A 19,317-nucleotide genomic window follows, 5' to 3' on the forward strand; every position below is an offset into this window, starting at 1 on the left:
TTTTTTCTTTATAACACTTTTACACATTCTTAATGTGTCTCTTTTCAGATTGATAAGTGGGGTGAAGAACAATGTGGGAAGAGGTTTGAACATTGCCTTAATTAATGGTATGGCCTGGTGGTTACCCAAAGTTTGTTTATCATAAGGGCTCAGATTTGTTTTGAGGACCAGTAACACACTATTGTTGTTTGTTACAGGAAAGACTGGCCAACTTATCCAAACTGAGTCCTTTGACATGTGGAGTGGTGGTAAGCATTTGTTTCTGCACTTATTTTCAGCTGTCATTGCTTAGCTCTAATCTTTATTTTGATTGATATTCGCTTGGCTTAAGGTAAAACGTTGTCAAAGTTTGAATATGGGACGAATATGAATTTGTGGAATAACCTTCAAATTCACTCTGAAAGCTTCCACATGTATCTGTGCTTAGCTGTATTTTCCTCCTGTTTCACTTTTAAACTTGTGTTATGGCTCGGGGTGCTGAGAAATTGTGACAATAAGCTTTTCCGTCTAAAACGCTTATTGTTAAAAAAAAACTTATAATATATAAACTATATAATATTAATGTGACTTAATGTATTAAAAGAACCACATAGGAACACTAAACTTTTTTTAGTTATTACTGCTCATAAGTTCTTTCCACTAATAAAATTCCTCGCTTGTTGTTTTAGTACAATAAGTCACATTAAGCTTTGTGCACCGGCACACTCCATAGGAAATAATGGCACAGTCAGCGCAAATGCTATTTTGCCATTGAAATCGGTAAGGAATACTGTATTCCAAGGTCAAGCACCTCCACGATTAAGAAGCATAGAAAAACAAAGAAGTAAAGGAAGTGCAGGTTTTAATAATATAATAATAGTATTTTATTTTATAATAGAAGGCCAGCTGTAGCCTAGTGGTTAAGGTACTGGACCAGTGATCAGAAAGCCTCTGGTTCAAGCCCCACCACTGCCAGGTCGCTGCTGTTGGGCCCTTGAGCAAGGCCCTTAACCCTCAATTGCTCAGACTGTATATTGTAATGTAAGTCACTTTGGATAAAGGCATCTGTTATTTGCTGCATGCACAGATCATTTTATATTTCTATATATTTCATGTTATATATTGATATATGAGCCCTTCTTTGAGATGACTTTAACAACTCTCTTTATCCATTAAACTTGTAAGTCTTGTAGGAACGGGGTGGCTGTTTACCAGGCATTCATCGGTGAATAAAACTAATAAAATAAAAATAAATTAGTAATAAAAGATTAATAAAATTAGTCTTCCTGTATGACTGCATAATAAATTGGAACACAGTGTATTACAGCTTTACAAAGTAGTTAATGGTTTGAATTATTTTCACCAAGTTTGCCCTTTAACACTTTATTTTATACAATTTCAGAATCTTATACAATTCTCAGAATTTTATACAAAATCAGAACAAGATAAAATTTGCAGGTGGAAATACCTTGTTGATAAGAGAGATTTAAGGAGAATGGCCAGATTGAATTAAACTGACAGGAAGTCTACAATAACTTAAATTAATGCACTGTAGATCACTGGCCTCCTCAGTCACCAGGTCTGAACCCTGTAGTGCAGCTGTTGGTTTTAGTAAAATGATAGATGATCGATACATGGGATGTGCAGCTGACAAACCTGATACATGTCAACAAGTGTGAAAAAGTAATGTTTTCAACTCCATGTGGACCCTATGCCACAAAGAATTGAGGCTGTTCAGAAAGTATAAAGGGTCCTACCCAGTTTTTGGAATGACCATTACCTGGTAAAATGAATTGTAATAAATTGTCAGCTTTGAAAACATTGTATTGTTTGAGCTTTAAATGTAAAGTACTTGCCAAATGACTTTGGTAAATGTCTAAGAATTATGTTTTTTGTATGTGTTATAAGATGATGATTTTATTTTTGGTTAAACTTTTTCAGAGGTTGCACCACTTATCCAATTTCTGAAGGCCATTGAGGATGGAACAGTCGTCATGATGGCTACTTTTGATGACTCTTCTACTAAGTTGGTCCATTAGTCTTTTATTAATGCCATAATTAAAACTTTAATTGCAGTAAATTTTAATTAATTAACTTTATTTTATACAGGTTCTCTCACACTTCTGAAAAATGCAAATATTTAATTTTGAAGAAAACAAAATCTGGATTTATTATTAATATAATATACAGTCAAGCTGGAAAGTCTGCACCCCCCTTTCACCTTCTCTATGTTTTATTACATTACAGACTCTTTCTATAATTGCTCATAATAACTCATTTTTTGCCTCAAACATCTACACACAATCGCCAATAATTACGAAGTGAAAACAGGGTTTAGAAAATATGCAATTTTATTTTACTGACAAAAATCGTTTGTTTAGGGGTTACATATCTGTACACACCCTTAGTTGATACTTGGTTGATGCACCTTTGGCAGCAATTACAGCTTCAAGGCATCTTGGGAAAGAAGCTACGAGCTTGGCACACTTGTTTCTGGACATTTTTGCCTATTCCTCTTGGCATATCCTTGCAAGCTCCATCAGGTTGGATGGGGAGCATCGGTACACAGCCATTTTCAGCTCCTTCCACAGATGTTCGAATTGATTCAGGTCTGGGCTCTGGCTGGGCCACTCAAGGACATTCACAGACTTTCTCAGAAGTCACTCCTTTGTTCTGTTGGCTGTGTGATTCGGGTCGTTGTCATGTTGGAAGGTAAACCTTCGCCCCAGTCTGAGGTCCAGAGTGCTGTGGAGCAGGGTTTCTTTAAGAATCTCAGTGTACTTCAGCTGCATTCATCTTTCCCCTCTATCAGGACTAGTCGGCCCGGTCCCGCTGCTGAAAAACATCCCCACATAATGATGCTGCCACCGTCATGCTTCACTGTAGGGATGGCATTAGCCAGGTGATGAGCGGTGCCTGGTTTCTTCCAGATGTGACACTTGGTATTCAGGCCAGAAAGTTACATTTTGGTTTCATCAGACCAGAGAACCTTGTTTCTCATGGTTTAAGAGTCCTCTAGGTGCCTTTTGGCAAACTCCAAGCGGGCTGTCATGTGCCTTTTACTATGGAGTGGCTTCCGTCTGGCCAGGTCTAGGAAGATTTTTGGTGGCCACTGTGCTCTTTGGGACCTGTAAAGCTGCAGCAATTTTCTGTACCCTTCTCCAGATCTATGCTTCGACACAATCCTGTTTCTGAGGTCTGCAGATAATTCCTTTGACCCCATGGCTTGGAGTTTGCTCTGATATGCATTGTCAACTGTGGGACCTTATATAGGCAGGTGTTGGCAATCCCCAATCGTGCAATCAATTGAATTTACCACAGGTGGGCTCCAATTAAATTGTAGAAACATCTCAAGCAGTATTAGTGAAAACTAAATGCACTTCAGCTCACTTTTGGGTGTCATATGTACACTTGTGTACATATGATATTTTACATTTTGATTTTCAATAAATTAGCACAAATGTCTAAAAACCTTTCACTTTGTCATTGTGTGGTATTTTGTGACAAAAATGAACTCAATCTATTACAGAATGAGTCTGTAATGTCATAAAATGTGGTGAAGGTGAAAGGGATGTGCAGACAATGGATTGGCACCCTGTCTGGCGTGTCTTACAGCCAGACTATTGCTTACTATTGTTTTGTGTTTTAATAATTGATTTTTATGTGTGGTGTGATTACACAACTTTTTTTTATTGTAAAAAGTATGATTTAAATAAAGACTAGACTACTAGTCTACAATACTTTGTTAGCTTACATAAAAGTTGTTTTTCCCCTTTTTACAGACTTAATCCTGAAGCAAGAAAACTAATATCATCATTGGGAAGCTCCTATATTAACGAATTGGCTTTCAGGGACAACTGGGTCTTCGTTGGAGGAAAGGGGATCAAAACAAAGAGTCCTTTTGAGCAGGTGAATTTTCATAATCTACATGCAAATTATATTGTAGGTACAATGTGTTAGGAAAACAAGATCTTATCTGTTTGAAAAACAAATGTTTTGTTCTACTTTATTACTTTGCGTTATTTTATCGAATTAAACCTTCATGTACAGTGTTTCTTTTTTGGTAATTGTAACGTCCTGTATATGTTCATATGTTTGTTTTCCTATTATAATTTTTTGTTGTTTTTACTGCTAAAACTCCTTCGTCTAATCGAGTTCATCTAATCACCTCAGCTAGCAAGTAACTACTGGGGCTTCAGTCTGAGGCAACTACCCTGTTGCATAACACCAATTGTATAACAAGAGCAAAGCTATTGAGAATCATTGGTTACACTTGATTGTTGCAGATTTTTTGTGAACTATGAAGTAATCAAAGGCCTTTTAATGTTCTCAGCACATCAAGAATAATGCAAAAACCAACAAGTATGATGGCTGGCCAGAAGTTTTGGAAATGGAGGGATGCATTCCTCTGAAACGGGACTAGACTGAACTTAGTAGATGTTTGAGAGGCTATTTGATCCAAGAACACAGAAACCAGGCACAGCTGAGATGTTTCAAGATTTTAACTTGTTTCATATTGTTCACTTGTTCACCATTACATGCACAAGAGTTTGGAATCATTAGCTGATGAATGGACAAAATGCTATCCAAATGCCAGCAAAAATTTTATTAATGTTGTCTGAAGGTTTAGGACATAGAGGTGAGCTACATAGAGGTAAGCTGTATGCATTTTACTGTTCTGAGATTATGTTCTTCTGTTGTTGTTGTTTCTTTATGCAAAATTGCATAAGGACACTTTTAGTAACATGTTAGCTTTGCCAATGTAACCCTAATTGTAAGAATAGATATGACTTATACAAAGCAAAACAGATTCACAGGTAGTGATTGTTTTAAAAAAAAAAAGGTTCTTAGCCTGGGGGGTCTTAAGAGTTTAGAATGTCAATTTCTGTTTTTTGGTTAAACTCATTTTGCCTGCAAACAACTACCACTACAGCTTTTTTCACAACTACAAGTGTGTAGGTTGTTGCTTAGCACTGATGCAGGAGATCCATGTGTGTGTTTTTTAATGAAGTTGTTACTGAGTTTTGTACTTTTTATTATGCCTTCAGGTGACTGGTTGCCTTAACATGCACTCCATGAGTGCAACACTCTCTGTACCTGTTGCTTTTTTCCACTGGGGAGGGGGGATTAAAGGTTGCACACAGTAATTTGTTTTACCAAAAACTATTAGTCTTTTGCCAAATCTAAACAAAACGTTTACGCTAACCAGCAACTTTATTAGATTTGCCTGTCTTTTACTTACTTTTAGTGGCTGTTATGAGCCACATCTACCATACAGATGCACTTTCCTGGATACAGTTACTGACTAGCTCATCTGTTGCTTTGTACACTTTATCACCCTCCTGTAGCACATCCATCAGTAAAACCCGCCCACATAAGTCCTACTGATCAGTTGTTGGCACCACCAATATTCAGCGGGGTTCCTATGAAGGTCCATTTCTGTGATGGGCTGTAGTTAGTACCCATGAAGTTTATCTGTATTATAGGTGTAGCTTATAACATAGTGAACATATGTACATGGCTAGTGAGAGTTTATTACCAGCTCAGCAAGATGGTTTTAGCTAGCCATGTGAATGTCATAATCATAAGCAACAGAAGGATTATTTTATATTGCTTATTGATTAATTACACTTTAGGCAGGCTTGCTGGTACACTTTGTGGTTTAATGGAAATAAGGTTTAATATTGGGTTCTTATATTTTTTGGGCGGTTGATAGATTTTAATGTTCTGTTTTTACTTTTAGTACAGGAATACTCTTGGCTCTCAACAATCATTTTATTACTCGGTCTGTGGATGAGTAAGAGTAAATTAATGGTGTAAGATTAAATTAAATAAAGTTTAATTTATTACAAAATGACTTCGGACTTCAGTCCTAAAAGGCCACAACACTGCAAGTTCAGCAGGGTATGTAATTCAAAGGTGCATAGCAAATTGATCAACAATAAAACAATTATGTTTTATTCAGTTTTTCAAGTAGTGGAAACAGTATGTTAAGTAAAACTTTTACTTCCGTTGCACCTTCAAAACACTAAAAGTTGCTGTGTGTTACTATAAAATAGTGGTTTAGTACAAAAGCAAATATGTGTAAACGTAATATTCTTGCATTGCAGCGAGTTACCTTGGAAAATCTATTAAGCAAAATCAGACCGAGGGCCAGATTTGAATGAATGCAGTAGTAGACCAAAATCTTCAAATTCCAAAAAGGTATACTGTAGCTTTAATTCAGCACATCAGCCAATTTATAAAGCCTTCACTGACTAAATTTTGTTTGATACAAGGAAAAAAAAAATTGGTTAAGCAGTTGTCCTTTAGGAGTTTGGCACTCCTGACATACAACATTATTGTAGCATGTTTCTGTTGTGACATAGCTGATCACCAGTTATGTAATGATTTGTTTTATTCTTTACCAACACTATGCAAGGATGACAATATAGTCACACTCCATAATTTGCTCAGATAATGATTAATCTAACTCTTCTGTAGCCATTAGGTGGGTGGGAACAATGACCAGTCTGTTGTAAAGGCTGCAAGATTTTCGTATTCTCAGAACTATATATTTTTTAGATCTACTACACAACCTGTACCTGATTTATTTTTCTTTAAATATGAATATTGGTTAATCAGTTCAATCTTGGTGTTAGTGCTTCTTGATTAAATAATTAATAAAAAAAAATTTTCTTTTGAGTGGATTTAAAATGATCAGTACATACAGTCCAGTGACAAAAGAAAAAGCAACATCGTGTTTTAGTAAATCAGGTTAACGTGATTTGTTAGAACAGCTTCAGTGTACCTTTGCACTGATTCTGCTAGTCCCTGAAATTGTGGGCCCTGTTGTCTTGAACACAACAGCTCAGTATAAATTTCTATCATACTAATCAGGTAATGTATGAAAAAACTGATCTGTCCTAGACCTGTGGTGGGCTAGCGTAATGGAATGCTGCATCACCCAAGCACCCAAAATATTTGTGTACGTACACTGATCAGCCATAACATTAAAACCACCTCCTTGTTTCTACACTCACTGTTCATTTTATCAGCTCCACTTACCATGTAGAAGCACTTTGTAGTTCTACAATTACTGACTGTAGTCCATCTGTTTCTCTACATACTTTTTTAGCTTGCTTTGTTTTTCAATGGTCAGGACCCCCACAGAGCAGGTATTATTTAGGTGGTGGATCATTGTCAGCACTGCAGTGACAATGACATGGTGGTGGTGTGTTAGTGTGTGTTGTGCTAATATGAGTGGATCAAACACAGCGGCGCTGAGTGGCTTTTAAATACCGTGTCCACTCACTGTCCACTCTATTAGACACTCCTACCTAGTTGGTTCACCTTGTAGATGTAAAGTCAGAGACGATCACTCATCTTTTGCTGTTGGTCATCTTCTAGACCTTCATCAGTGGTCACAGGACGCTGCCCACGGGATGCTGTTGGCTGGATATTTTGGTTGGTGGGACTATTCTAAGTCCAGCAGTGACATTGAGGTGTTTAAAAACTCCAGCAGCGCTGCTGTGTGTCTTATCCACTCATACCAGCACAACACACACTAACACACCACCACCATGTCAGTGTCACTGCAGTGTTGAGAATGACCCACTACCCAAAAAATACTTACTCTGTGGTGGTCCTGACCATTGAAGAACAGCATGAAAGGGGACTAACAAAGCATGCAGAGAAACAGATGGACTACAGTCAGTAATTGTAGAACTACAAAGTGCTCCTGTATGTAAGTGGAGCTGATAAAATGGACAGTGAGTGTAGAAACAAGGAGGTGGTTTTAATGTTATGGCTGATCGGTGTATGTGTATATATATATTTATCTCTATACCTTTGCCTATAACTTTGGCAAAGTGTGTGTGTGCGCTTTTCTCTCTCTCTCGCTCTCTTATACACACACACATATACTGGTGCTGGTCATAAAATTAGAATATCATGAAAAAGTTGATTTATTTCAGTAATTCCATTCAAAAAGTGAAACTTGTATATTATATTCATTCATTACACACAGATTGATATATTTCAAATGTTTATTTCTTTTAATGTTGATGATTATAACTGACAACTAATGAAAACCCCAAATTCAGTATCTCAGAAAATTTGAATATTACTTAAGACCAATACAAAAAAAGGATTTTTAGAAATGTTGGCCAACTGAAAAGTATGAACATGAAAAGTATGAGCATGTACAGCACTCAATACTTAGTTGGGGCTCCTTTTGCCTGGATTACTGCAGCAATGCAGCGTGGCATGGAGTCCATCAGTCTGTGGCACTGCTCAGGTGTTATGAGAGCCCAGGTTGTTCTGATAGTGGCCTTCAGCTCTTCTGAATTGTTGGGTCTGGCGTATCGCATCTTCCTCTTCACAATACCCCATAGATTTTCTATGGGGTTAAGTTCAGGCGAGTTTGCTGGCCAATTAAGAACAGGGATACCATGGTCCTTAAACCAGGTACTGGTAGCTTTGGCACTGGTGCAGGTGCCAAGTCCTGTTGGAAAATGAAATCTGCATCTCCATAAAGTTGGTCAGCAGCAGGAAGCATGAAGTGATCTAAAACTTCCTGGTAGACGGCTGCGTTGACCTTGGACCTCAGAAAACACAGTGGACCAACACCAGCAGATGACATGGCACTCCAAACCATCACTGACTGGAAACTTTACACTGGACCTCAAGCAACGTGGATTCTGTGCCTCTCCTCTCTTCCTCCAGACTCTGGGACCTTGATTTCCAAAGGTAATGCAAAATTTACTTTCATCAGAGAACATAACTTTGGACCACTCAGCAGTCCTTTTTGTCTTTAGCCCAGGCGAGACGCTTCTGACGCTGTCTCTTGTTCAAGAGTGGCTTGACACAAGGAATGCGACAGCTGAAACCCATGTCTTGCATACGTCTGTGCGTGGTGGTTCTTGAAGCACTGACTCCAGCTGCAGTCCACTCTTTGTGAATCTCCCCCACATTTTTGAATGGGTTTTGTTTCACAATCCTCTCCAGGGTGCGGTTATCCCTATTGCTTGTACACTTTTTTCTACCACATTTTTTCCTTCCCTTCGCCTCTCTATTAATGTGCTTGGACACAGAGCTCTGTGAACAGCCAGCCTCTTTAGCAATGACCTTTTGTGTCTTGCCCTCCTTGTGCAAGGTGTCAATGGTCGTCTTTTGGACAACTGTCAAGTCAGCAGTCTTCCCCATGATTGTGTAGCCTACAGAACTAGACTGAGAGACCATTTAAAGGCCTTTGCAGGTGTTTTAAGTTAATTAGCTGATTAGAGTGTGGCACCAGGTGTCTTCAATATTGTACCTTGTCACAATATTCTAATATTGAGATACTGAATTTGGGGTTTTCATTAGTTGTCAGTTATAATCATCAACATTAAAAGAAATAAACATTTGAAATATATCAGTCTGTGTGTAATGAATGACTATAATATACAAGTTTCACTTTTTGAATGGAATTACTGAAATAAATAAACTTTTTCATGATATTCTAATTTTATGACCAGCACCAGTATATATATATTGTTGGTCTGATTCTTTTACATACCTGGATTTTTAACAGGGTTGTGTATTTTTTTTTTTATATTAAATGTGTGCATGTATGTATAATTAATATTATACACACATTCATGTGCACTTGTTCCTTTTATTCAGGTTCTTCCTTTGTCAGTCTGTATGCTCTGAGCTACTTACATTTATAGGCCTACTGCAAAATGCAGTCCAAAAGGCTAAATATTGTCACATTTGTCAAAATCTGTATTTTATTTACCAAACTGTATTTTAACTGTGATTTTATTTTTAAATTATTTTAGTTCTATTGATGCATTAAGATGATTTGACACATATGCTTAAAAAAATATTTAAGAATTAATATTCCAGAGTTTGGCATTACTTGTGTTAGGTATTAACATTTGTTAAGTAGTTTTTCTAATTCACTGAAAGTCCTGTCCCTTAAATTAGACTAGACTAGAACTTAACCAGGAGAAGAATCGTGCACGAGGAAAGCACCCAGACCACACACCAAAGTCAAAGTATGAATGCCTTAATTTATTGAAAGAAAACAGAGTTTTCAGAGATGTGTGTGTGTGTGAAGGCTAAACTACATGAGAAGGTTTTAGAGAGAAGGACAGTTTTGATCAACTAGCCAAAACAACCTTCAGAGCTGCATTCTCAGCTCATCAGCGATGAAATACTATTCATACCATAGTCAGACCATAAGTGACATAAGGGTAACTAAAATCTACAGTGGGGTAAAAAAGTATTTAGTCAGCCACTGGTTGTGCAAGTTCTCCTACTTAGAAAGATGAGAGAGGTCTGTAATTTTCATCATAGGTACACTTCAACTATGAGAGACAAAATGAGAAAAAAAAATCCAGGAAATCACATTGTAGGATTTTTAAAGAATTTCTTTGTAAATTATGGTGGAAAATAAGTATTTGGTCAATAACAAACAAGCAAGATTTCTGGCTCTCACAGACCTGTAACTTCTTCTTTAAGAAGCTCTTCTGTCCTCCACTCGTTACCTGTATTAATGGCACCTGTTTGACCTCGTTATCTGTATAAAAGACACCTGTCCACAGCCTCAAACAGTCAGACTCCAAACTCAACCATGGCCAAGACCAAAGAGCTGTCGAAGGACACCAGGAAGAAAATTGTAGACCTGCACCAGGCTGGGAAGAGTGAATCTACAATAGGCAAGCAGGTTGGTGTGAATAAATCAACTGTGGGAGCAATTGTAAGAAAATGGAAGACATACAAGACCATTGATAATCTCCCTCGATCTGGAAGATCTCATCCCGTGGGGTCAAAATGATCATGAGAACGGTGAGCAAAAATCCCAAAACTACACGGAGGGACCTGATGAATGACCTGCAGAGAGCTGGAACCAAAGTAACAAAGGCTACCATCAGTAACACACTACACCGAGAGGGACTCAAATCCTGCAGTGCCAGGCGTGTCCCCCTGCTTAAGCCAGTACATGTCCAGGCCCGTCTGAAGTTTGCCAGAGAGCATATGGATGATCCAGAAGAGGATTGGGAGAATATCATGTGGTCAGATGAAACCAAAATGGAACTTTTTGGTAAAAACTCAACTCAACGTGTTTGGAGGAAGAAGAAAAACCCAAGAACACCATACCTACTGTGAAGCATGGGGGTGGAAACATCATGCTTTGGGGCTGTTTTTCTGCAAAGGGGACAGGACGACTGATCCGTGTTAAGGGAAGAATGAACGGGGCCATGTATCGTGAGATTTTAAGCCAAAACCTCCTTCCATCAGTGAGAGCATTGAAGATGGAACGTGGCTGGGTCTTCCAGCATGACAATGATCCCAAACACACCGCTCGGGCAACGAAGGAGTGGCTCCGTAAAAAGCATTTCAAGGTCCTGGAGTGGCCTAGCCAGTCTCCAGACCTCGACCCCATAGAAAATTTGTGGAGGGAGTTGAAAGTCCGTGTTGCCCAGCGACAGCCCCAAAACATCACTGCTCTAGAGGAGATCTGCATGGAGGAATGGGCCAAAATACCAGCTATAGTGTGTGCAAACCTGGCGAAGACTTAAAGGAAACGTTTGACCTTGGTCATTGCCAACAAAGGTTATGTTACAAAGTATTGAGTTGAACTTTTGTTATTGACCAAATACTTATTTTCCACCATCATTTACAAATAAATTCTTTAAAAATCCTTTAAAAAATCCTTTAAAAAAATTCCTGGATTTTTTTTTCTCATTTTGTCTCTCATAGTTGAAGTGTACCTATGATGAAAATTACAGACCTCTCTCAACTTTCTAAGTAGGAGAACTTGCACAATCAGTGGCTGACTAAATACTTTTTGGCCCCACTGTAACAACTTGTTGTCCAGATGATCAAATGCTGGGACACATTGCTTCTTCCAATAAAGAAATGACTGTTTTTTTTTGCAATGTTTGTTCTTGAATTAACAATTACAACTGCAAACAGATATTAATGATTGGTGACAGTGTGTATGAACTGTTAAAGCTTTGACTTTTCCTAATTAATAATAATAAATTTGAAAATCAGGCTGTCCCTTTAATATCTGCTGCCAAATTTTAGTCAACGGATTCAGAATAGTATTGACAGTGATCTCAAAAACCATTGATTTCAAAATGTGTTTTCGAAATGTTCATTTGTGTTTTCTTATGTTGGACACACAGGCCTGATTAAAGATTAACTTAAAGATTTCACATTCATCACTCCGAACAAAAAAGTGGAAGAATATTATTTACACCTACTAGCAGTAAATGTGGCTAAAACATCTTATCTCAATCATTAGGAGAGTTGTCCACATACCATTGTTCATATAGTATCTCTCATTTTCATGCTCATTATTCTTAGTTGAAAGTTTCTCCTACTAAATGTTAAACTTATGTGAATAGTAGCATCAGTCTGTGATGAACCATCACAAAATTCCAGCAGCAGCTATTTGATGAACTATAAATCTATTTCAGTTCGAATGGTAAGTGAAGTACAGCAAAATGATTTAAAACTTTCTGGTGGAGCTTTGTAGTCAGATGTAACAAAGATTTTTTATGTAATCAGCAACAAACTTTATTCAGGTGTCACAGTGCTGATTTAGAATCTCAAAGACTTAGCTTACTTGACTGTGTACATTTGTCACCAGTGTTCCACCTGCCTTTACAAACCCCATCTCTGAAAAGTTCTAAAAATGCAATAAAAACTGTAATTTGTTAAATTGCTTTTATTTACATTTACCTAATTGTAAACTGACTGACAATTCTCATAAGATTTGGCACAATGTTTCTCAGCAAAAGATTGCAAAGAATTTAGGTCTTTCAACATCTAGAGTTCATAATATCATGGAAATATTCAGGGAGTCTAGGAAAATCTTGGTGTGTAAATGCCAAGGGGCAAAAACTGCTTGTGAATGTAAACCATCAAGCTGGTATTGTTTGAGAAAACATCATGCCACTGTAATAGACATAGCCACATGGGCTCAGGAGTACTTTGGAAAATCACTGTTACTTAACACAGTCTACTGCTGCATCAAGAAATGCAACTTAAACTGTATTATGCAAAGAGGAAACCATTATTTATAGTAAAAAAAAAAAAAAGACTGTGGAAACAGATTCTGTGATCAACCCACAATTCAGCTTGTTCTTGGCAGAAATGGATGTGGGATTCTACATGTTCATGAAAACTGACACAAATTTTGGTTTTCAAAGTTTGCTGCTTTATTTTTTATGGTGGCAATTTGCATTAAATTTAAATTGTTATAAACAAGCGATCAGATGAATTTCAATTATTTGCAAAGTCATTCCTTGCCATAAAATTGACCTTAATCACACAAAAAACATTTCCATTGCACTTCAGCCCTGTCACAAAATGACTGGTTAACATAATTTCAGTGATCTCCCTAGCTCAGGAGAAAGTGTAAACGAGAAAAAGGCGGCTGATGTCATGCTGATGAAGTGCAGACTGGTTGCTTTGAAAGTGGGATGGGGCTTAAAATCATTGTCTTCTTCTGTTAATCGCCAAGGAAACACATGCAGTCATGACTGCTTTGCATCATAAGGGCTTCACAGGTAATGACATTGCTGCTTATAAGATTGCACCTAAATCAACTATTTGGATCATCAAGGACTTTAAGGAGAGATGTTCACTTGCTGTGAAGAAGACTTCAGGGGACCCAAGTTTGGTTGAGTGCTTGCAGCAGCTCGAGTGCTAACTAGAACTAAAAAATTTGATCATATCAGTCCTGTTCTATCATCTCTACACTGGCTGCCAGTTAAATTCTGCATTGATTACAAAATACTTTTACTAACCTATAAAGCGCTACATGGTCTGGCTCCACAGTATCTGAGTGAACTTATTAATCACTACAGCCCAGCGCGTCCACTTCGTTCACAAGATGCAGGGTTACTTATAGTTCCTAAAATTAAAAAGACCACAGCTGGTGGAAGAGCATTTTCTTTGGAACTTTGGAATAATCTTCCTGCCTCTGTTCGGGATTCGGACACAGTCTCAATGTTTAAGTCTAGACTGAAAACATATTTATTTTCTCAGGCTTTTCATTAATATAGACAAAGGCGCAGAGCTTGGGGGTTCTTGGTCATAGAAACTTGTGGTGATCAGGGATGTTGGGTTGCTGTCGTTCTGCCTCTCTTGTCCGATCACTCCGGTTTGGGTAGGAGAGGTGGGCGCTGATGTCCTGTGAAAGCCTTCATGACCTTGTTACCTGCTCGCTCTCCCTTTTAGTTATGCTGTAATAATTAGGAATGCCGGAGTCTAAACTCTCTGTAAAACTGTTTTACTCAACTAGCATTGTACATTTTTAACTACATTCTTTGTTGTTTTACTCCAAAGGCATTCTGATGGAAACCTGTTTACCCGCCGAGGTTAAGGATTAAAGTCGAGACTGCCGTGACAACTATGCTGCTCCTGCCGGATGTGACGGGTCAGGGTTTTTTTCCCCAACCTTGACAAAGAGACCACTGCTGCACATGTTTTATACTTACCGGCAATTGTCTGTACAGTTGTCTTCTTTTAAGTGATCTTTTGAGTTTGTCTTATACATTTCTATAATCAAATTTATGACCTCAGTACAGAATTTGGAATTCTGTAAAACTTTCTCATCATAATGTTTGTGGCTCAGTCTAGGATGTAGCCAAACTAGCCTGGTTTGTTTTAGCATAAATTAATAGTAACTGATTCTAACCCAATAATGAGGAATTTTAGGCCAGGCCCTAAAATTAAACAACATTACAGAAATGTACACACCCACCATAAAATCAATTATCCTAAGGTGCTGTTTTGTTTTTGACTCAGGCCTTTTCCTTATTAATAAAACCCACAATAAACCGAGAAAATGAACTCCGAACATTCTTATCATGTGCAGATTTGACTTTAACTGCACTGTAGGCAAGTACTACATGACTGGTGCCCATGGGCCAATCTAGAAAAATACTCCTTTATTGGTACTGCTAATGAGCTATACTTAATAGTATATTTTGTACAGAGGGTACACTATATGGTTAAAAGTATGTGGCTACAAACTTGTGCCCCTGTACACAAAGCACCATAAAGGCATGCTTTGACAAGTTTGATATGGAGGAGTCCTAAACTTGGTTGGATCACAGACTGTGATGGTCCAAAATCTCCACCAGGCTTTGGTGGGGTTTGCACATACTTTTGTACATGTAATGTATCAACTGAACTAAATATGACCTTTAATCGTACTTTAGTAAAAGGGTATAGTTATAATAGCTGTTTCACTTACTCCACGTTAACACTTGGACTAGATCACCTCACACAGCTAAAGGTAGGGTGAGAAAACTGATCTTTACACTCTAACGCAAAGTAAAATTCATTCTCAGGTTAACAGATTTATTTCATTTCTGATATTGAACATAATTTTATCAAACAAATCTGAAAGTTCTATCAAAATACATAGATACATTTGCCATTAACAGTGTCTGGTATAGACCCAGTCTATACATCAGTAATTATATGTGCTTGTTTTAATCCCGATTATAACTTGTAGACTACTGTAAATGCATTATTACTGTTAACTAAAATTGCCCTGAAACTCTCTTTGTCAAATGATACACATTTTAGCTTGCTCACTGTGTTCAATTTACTTGAATTTTGGAGCACAGCATAGACCTAAACATGGGGCAAAATTTTTTGCCACTTATTACATATTCATACAAATACATCTGTAGAAGTCTCAAAATGTTATCAAAAGAAAAAAAAGAAACATTTTTCAGCCAGTAAATAAACTTAGAAACGTATTTCCTCCCAAACCAGCTTACTATTTAATGCATGCATACCACTAGGCCAAGTTTTTGGTACCACAGATATTTTGAATGTTAGTTTCATTAGCTTAGAATTCATTAATATTTAAAGTCAATATGTTTAATATGGTTTCCTGGCTATTTTACCCACAGTGTCATAAAATTGTTGATGGGTGTGCAACTGGGTTAAATAAAGTAAAGAGCAAACACTCAAGTATTTAGGGATTGGGATTTTTTAAACTCTGTCCTTTATGCAGATGTAAAATGTCTGTTAAAAAGTAAAACTGACTTATTTACTGCAGTTTTAGGGATGAACAAATTACCTTAAAAAAAGTATTTAGCCCTAAATCATTTGTCACTTAAAGTGTCACCACAACTTTTGACTAAAATTGACTAAGTAGCTACACATTCTATTCTCACAGGAAAGTTTTCACTTCATAAGTATTTATTGCACATGTAGTACCTAGTCAAGCTGTCTCAATCTTCAAGTTCCATCAGATTTATAAGGGGCAGAAGTGTACAGCAATTTTTGACAATTTTGTCATAAATGTTCAATAGTGTAAAATCAGAAGTGGACATTACTGTTCTTCTTTTTAAGTTGCTGTGCAGTTCCTGTTCCTTACCACCACCTCATTTTATAGTGTTGATAGATTTCCTGGCTGTGATTTACTTTAGACAACAATACTTTGTCTTGCTACTTTTTTGGGATAACATTTTTACTTGTTTTTTCTATTATTACGTTTTTTTTTTGTGAAACTGGTCTGAAAACAAAAACATAATCTATTTATCTTCACATAACAGGTGATTTATCTATCAACAAACTAAAACGTCGGCCGGGAGAACATGAGAACAAAGTTAGTCTTACAATTACTAGAGATGAAAATGTCACCGTTTATTTAAATTTTTGTTAATTGTTGGTCATTTCCTTTAATATAAAACACTGTCCAAGCTGTTTTACTACACTTTAAATGTGGATCTAAAACAATGAAATAAACATATTTAGGGGCTAAATAGTTTTTCAAGGCACTGTACTTTAAACGGGAAAATACTGGACCATTGCTTGCCCTGTGTATATGTAGGTTTTTGGTTGCTGCAGATGACAAATAAGAATCTCTACAAATTGACTTTGGCCATTATTTAAAATGGTTACTAAAGCAAAATGGAACCTGCCTTTGCATACCTTGAAAAAGTGTAGTTGTGACAATGTTGTGCCACAATGAGGATGTGTAAGCTTCCACATTAACATTTTAAATCCAAAAATAAATAATGCCAAAAAATAAATCCCTGTCCTGCAATGCAACAATTGGTAACATCCCAAACCTAAAGAAATGATTAACAAAGAGTTTATGGAAACAAAAAAATTGTAATGAAATGTTACATGACAGGAGCATTTTAAAGCCAAAAAAATAAACTTGGGTCATAATTTAAAACAAAAAGTTCTCTGGCTGCAACTTTACATGAACATGATGTTCACTGTTTAGGTGCAGAAAAACACTGTTTTTACCTCCTTTTTCGTGATTAGGATTAAAAAAATATTTAAAAATTTTACCCACAAAAAATGAATTTCAGAGAAACAAATATTCTTAGTTATATATTTAAGCAGATATTGTTTGATGGTTTTAGGAGATAGGGGAAAAACAATGTACATTTTTGTACAATCAGAAGGCCTAAAAAGGATGCCAACCAAAAAATATGCATGATCTATAATGTTTTGCATGCAAATAAAATAAACAGAACCAGATGAAAGCCTTGCTATTGATGCTCATCACTGGTTCAAAACTTGAATTAAATGGAAAAATGTAATTATTGCACAAAGTAGAAGCAGTGACACCATCTCAGAATTTAAATATGTACCCTCAACAACCCCCACCCCCCAAATTAGAGTCAGCCCAAATGCACTAACATTCAACATCTGTAATCTCAATCTCAAAAGACTGTAGTCCTCATTTACATGGAGGTACAGATGTGGAGCAACATAACTGAATTTATATTTGAATAATACTTCAGTTGTGCTTAAATGTTCATTGAATGTTTGAATAAGTGTATGAAGCAACAATTTGAGGGAGGACCAAGTAAGGCAAAATTTCATAAAGATTCATTAATATGTGCTTTTCTACAAGGGTCTTAATAACTCTAGTTTCTATAGTCACTTCTTAGGTAAAAAGATAAACTAAAGGGCTGGGAACCAGACAAAATTACAGAATGTTATAATGATCTGGTAATTTCAAGAAAGAAATCCATCACTGCTACATTAAAACTGTGCATATTTCATACAAAGTTAAAATGTTAAAAGACTAACTCCTCTGAGCACTGTTCTGGTTACTGGTTGTGTAGAACACACCCCTCTCCCTGCAGTGGTGCGTGCTGATTGGCAGTGTCCAGGTCCAACATCATGGCAGCATTATTTACATTAACACCAAAAGTGGTATTTAGGTTTTTGGGGGGTTAGACTGGAAGCGGCAAAAAGTGGGTTCAATTGGGGTTTTTGTCTGGCTCTAGGTAAGAAAGCCCTCAGACCGGCCCGTTGGGCATTACTTCAGAGACGGAATTAACTCTGGAAAAAAAAAAAAAAAAGACAGTCATAAATTAGAATCATCATGAACAAAGGAAATATGAATGTACCAGAATATTTTATTTTAATTGGCCAGGAGATTTAAAAAAAAGTTTCAAAAAAAAAAAAAAAAAAAAAAGCAGTGGAGGTCAAGAAGCCTTGCTTTCCTAAGCTTTTAGAGGGTCCCTCTAAAAAGCTCAGCGTTTTAGACATTTGCCAAAAAAGCCAAAATTGGAACCAATTAGCTTTTTAAGCATTGTAATTTAATGTTATTAATTTGTGTTGTCTTAATACATTTTACTCTAACAACTTCATTAATATTTTAGTGTAATAAATATTATAAAAATATTATTAATAAAATATTTGTTAATGCTTAAAATTAAATGTTTGGGTACAAATATAGGTTCATGTAATTTTATGCACCCTTTGTACAGTGGGGCCAAAAAGTATTTAGTCAGCCACTGATTGTGCAAGTTCTCCTACTTAGAAAGATGAGAGAGGTCTGTAATTTTCATCATAGGTACACTTCAACTATGAGAGACAAAATGAGAAAAAAAAATCCAGGAAATCACATTGTAGGATTTTTGGCAATGACAGAGGTCAAACGTTTCCTTTAAGTCTTCACCAGGTTTGCACACACTGTAGCTGGTATTTTGGCCCATTCCTCCATGCAGATCTCCTCTAGAGCAGTGATGTTTTGGGGCTGTCGCTGGGCAACACGGACTTTCAACTCCCTCCACAAATTTTGGCTGGGCCACTCCAGGACCTTGAAATGCTTTTTACGGAGCCACTCCTTTGTTGCCCGAGCAGTGTGTTTGGGATCATTGTCATGCTGGAAGACCCAGCCACGTTCCATCTTCAATGCTCTCACTGATGGAAGGAAGTTTTGGCTTAAAATCTCACGATACATGGCCCCGTTCATTCTTCCCTTAACACGGATCAGTCGTCCTGCCCCCTTTGCAGAAAAACAGCCCCAAAGCATGATGTTTCCACCCCCATGCTTCACAGTAGGTATGGTGTTCTTGG

At 37.1% G+C, this 19,317-nt stretch overlaps 2 protein-coding genes across 10 annotated transcripts in view; one reads left to right on the plus strand and one right to left on the minus strand.

Annotated features, from left to right (window-relative positions):
* The window catches only part of fam3c (FAM3 metabolism regulating signaling molecule C), a 32,947-nt gene extending 17,595 nt beyond the window's left edge, over positions 1-15,352 (plus strand). The window contains exons 6-10 of one of the 2 annotated variants that reach the window (XM_062994477.1): positions 49-107; positions 198-248; positions 1,921-2,005; positions 3,762-3,888; positions 14,311-15,352. In XM_062994477.1, coding sequence (XP_062850547.1) covers positions 49-107; positions 198-248; positions 1,921-2,005; positions 3,762-3,888; positions 14,311-14,319 — 331 coding nt within the window. In that variant the 3' untranslated portion in view covers positions 14,320-15,352. Of the gene's footprint in view, positions 1-48; positions 108-197; positions 249-1,920; positions 2,006-3,761; positions 3,889-4,312; positions 5,127-14,310 lie in introns of those variants that run through there. The other variant, XM_062994469.1, reaches the window with a different exon arrangement.
* Positions 1-19,317, minus strand: part of ppp6r2a (protein phosphatase 6, regulatory subunit 2a) — a 119,097-nt gene that overhangs the window by 12,035 nt on the left and 87,745 nt on the right. Inside the window, exon 25 of one of the 8 annotated variants that reach the window (XM_062994442.1) lies at positions 16,612-18,294. The exons of the other annotated variants lie outside the window; for them this stretch is intronic. Within the exon in view, the coding sequence (XP_062850512.1) occupies positions 18,252-18,294 (43 nt within the window). The 3' untranslated portion in view covers positions 16,612-18,251. Of the gene's footprint in view, positions 1-16,611; positions 18,295-19,317 lie in introns of those variants that run through there. 8 annotated transcript variants of the gene reach the window in all.

This window comes from Trichomycterus rosablanca, chromosome 1, assembly GCF_030014385.1.
Source record: "Trichomycterus rosablanca isolate fTriRos1 chromosome 1, fTriRos1.hap1, whole genome shotgun sequence".
Classification (NCBI taxonomy): domain Eukaryota; kingdom Metazoa; phylum Chordata; class Actinopteri; order Siluriformes; family Trichomycteridae; genus Trichomycterus; species Trichomycterus rosablanca.